Below are 2887 nucleotides of genomic sequence, written 5' to 3' on the forward strand. Positions count from 1 at the left end.
GCGTTAAAACATACATACATTTCTCACAATAGCATTCGTTACGTGGAAGAGAAGTAAGGTAGGAAATGGAGTTGAGATTTGTCAGTTTCAACGCGTGGAAATATTGCGACGGTTTCGCAGATGACCGCAAGTGACGCGGTACGTGCCAGGTTTTTGATAAACAATGGTGGGCGGAAAAAAGGTTCAAACCGAAGATGCAAATGAATTCAAAGTACACATCTGTACGTTGCCTCCTGTTATCGATTTGCGATTTAATCAGACTTACTTCGTTGCCCGACTACAATTGATATTAAACACTCACTCGATTCGATTAACCTTTTTGTAGATATTCCAATATTCGTGTTTGTTACAGTATTGCGCAGAACGTCTTTCACGCAGATCATCGATTGAACAATCGAGATACAAAAATTACAAATAAGGGCATATTTAAATTATACACTAATACAAAATTAGTTCTAGCGAATAAAAATGTTTTCTTCGTGGCCTATACAAATATGAAAAACATATCCTAAGCGTGTATGTAGTATATAATGGATGGTAACATATTATTATACTTTATTATATAATATAAATAGTAGTTGGAATATTATTATTATTTTATTAATATACATATACAGTATAATATAATATATTATCATATTATATTATACTATTGTACTTTATTTTATGAAATCGTTCCCTTCAAGTTTCCTATAATATCGTACTTTTGCAGTATGTTTTTAATCTCACAATATTATTCTCGGAATCATTTGTATTAAATGACACAGTTTCTTCTGATGTGGTAGTATAAATATACAAGGATTCATATGGGGTCACTACATGATTTCTGTGATATGCAGCTTTAAAGTACTGCAATTTTTTCCCTCTATAACGCTATAACTGGCAAGGTTCCGATGTACATAAATACTGAGTTGTGTATTGCTGAGGGCGCTGTAATAAGAAGCACGAATATGCAATGACTTATATTTCATATTTTACTCGTCGTTATTGTCTTGTAAGAAGAATCAGGTCAATTAAACCATTACGAACGAAAATAAATGGTCTGTTGATCTTGATCTAATTTCATTTACAAGACAATAAAGACTAGTGAATTCTATATCCATACATCTACAGGGTGTCCCAGAAATGTTGGAAGTCCTTGAAAGAGATGGTTCGGGAAGTGATTTGAAACAACTGTTTCCTTAACGAAAATATTGTCTTGAGCTACGTTAAGGAGATATTAACAGAAAACCCCGACCAATCAGAGCGCGTGTATACCGTTGGAGCGCACGCGGTAGCAGGCTACTCACTAGGCGGCCACGTCATTGTCCTTCGATGCACGTCGAATCACTTGTTCGCGCACGAGCACGGCCGCTTAGCGTATAGCTTTCCCTACCGCGGGCGCTTCAACGGCATACGTGCGCTTTGATTGGTCAGAGTTTTTGCTAATATCTCCTTAACAAAGCCCGGGACAACATTTTCGTTAAGGAGAAAGTTGTTTCAAATCACTTCCCGAACCACCCCTTTCAAGGACTTCTAACATTTTTGGGACACCCTGTATAATTGTTTATTTGAACTTCAAGCGCCCCTAAACATAGGCAACCCGTTGTTCGTGTGCGTCGAACCTCTTACGCAGTAAACAGGTATAACACATTATACAAACATTAATTTATTGTAAAAGGTGCAATAATTTAAATCTGCATAGCTCAGCAGTCATAAGAGAAAACCAATCGACACATTTGAAGAAATTAATCGGTATCATTATTTTATCATACCCATGACAGTATTGATCAGGATTAACGTTTCGACCTTAAAGACTCGCCTTACATTACGATTATCATATTGCAGGTCCCTCAGCATCGGTGGTAAACAGGTGGAGACGTTCGAGTGCGTGAGAGATGGAACAGCCTGCGCTTATAGCGCTTACCACAGCACCAAGGGTATATCGGCAAGTGCTCGCGGCCATCGCGAAGAATTATCGATATCCATGCGTGTTATGGGTTCTGGTTACCTGAGCACGTGTCTGCAGATCAAGTATTACCGACAGCACGATCAGAGTCATTGCGAATGGGGCGTTAGGTTGCACTGCATCGAACTGGACTGTTCCAGCGTAGAGGGTAGATTGGTCACGGTGGATCGAGAAACTTACAGAAAACTCGGCATAGAATCCTAGCATTCGGTAGGTACTAACGTCATGAAAGCCATCACATAGCGATAGCGACAACGACTGAAATTATTATCATTCTGCGATTGAAATGCTGACAGATAAATGAAATTTATCGTTGTCTATTGATACGGAATTCGATCAATGGCTAGTGTAATATTAGGGTGTCTCAAGAAATATTGTAGACAATTGTAAAGTTATAATTGATCGATAACGAAACAATTTTAAGTGTAATGATCTGTAACCTTCTGTCGTTTTTAACACAATATTGTTATATACAGGGTGTCCCAGAACTCCTGTAAGAACCGGAAATGGGGGGTAGCTGAAACGATTCTGAACAACAATTTCCTTTGCAAAAATGAAATGTCAAATATCAATAATAATATACATGTACCATTTCGAAACAAAAACATACTTCCATGTAAATTCTAATTCTGTACCTGTGAAAATGTGTAAACAGCTAAGCACAATGCGCTATCTAACACAAAGGTGATCCAAAGAACTATTATACTCTGGCTAAATTGTAGTTTTTATTATCATAAAATTCTAATTTTGTCTTCGATAATGATGAAGAGCAAGGTTTAACTCTTTCGCAAGTCTAAACAAATAAAGTCTTCGTAATCAACGTAAACCAGACAACAAAGTGACCAAAATATGTAATATTTTGTGGGACATCTTAATAAAAAAAAATAGAAATGCCACTGGCGGGTATTAGGATAGAATTTGAAGTATAATTACGTGGTG

The 2887-nt window shown here is 37.2% G+C and overlaps 1 protein-coding gene across 1 annotated transcript; it reads left to right on the forward strand.

Moving 5' to 3' along the window:
• Nucleotides 1-1827: 1827 nt before the first annotated feature.
• Nucleotides 1828-2152, forward strand: LOC128896191 (CB1 cannabinoid receptor-interacting protein 1-like; the record flags this gene model as incomplete). Its single annotated transcript, XM_054159397.1, has 1 exon — nt 1828-2152. A coding segment is annotated over one exon (325 nt), but the record flags the coding sequence as incomplete, so codon positions are not given.
• Nucleotides 2153-2887: the final 735 nt, after the last annotated feature.

Source organism: Hylaeus anthracinus, unplaced genomic scaffold (genome assembly GCF_026225885.1).
Source record: "Hylaeus anthracinus isolate JK02 unplaced genomic scaffold, UHH_iyHylAnth1.0_haploid 8203, whole genome shotgun sequence".
Classification (NCBI taxonomy): domain Eukaryota; kingdom Metazoa; phylum Arthropoda; class Insecta; order Hymenoptera; family Colletidae; genus Hylaeus; species Hylaeus anthracinus.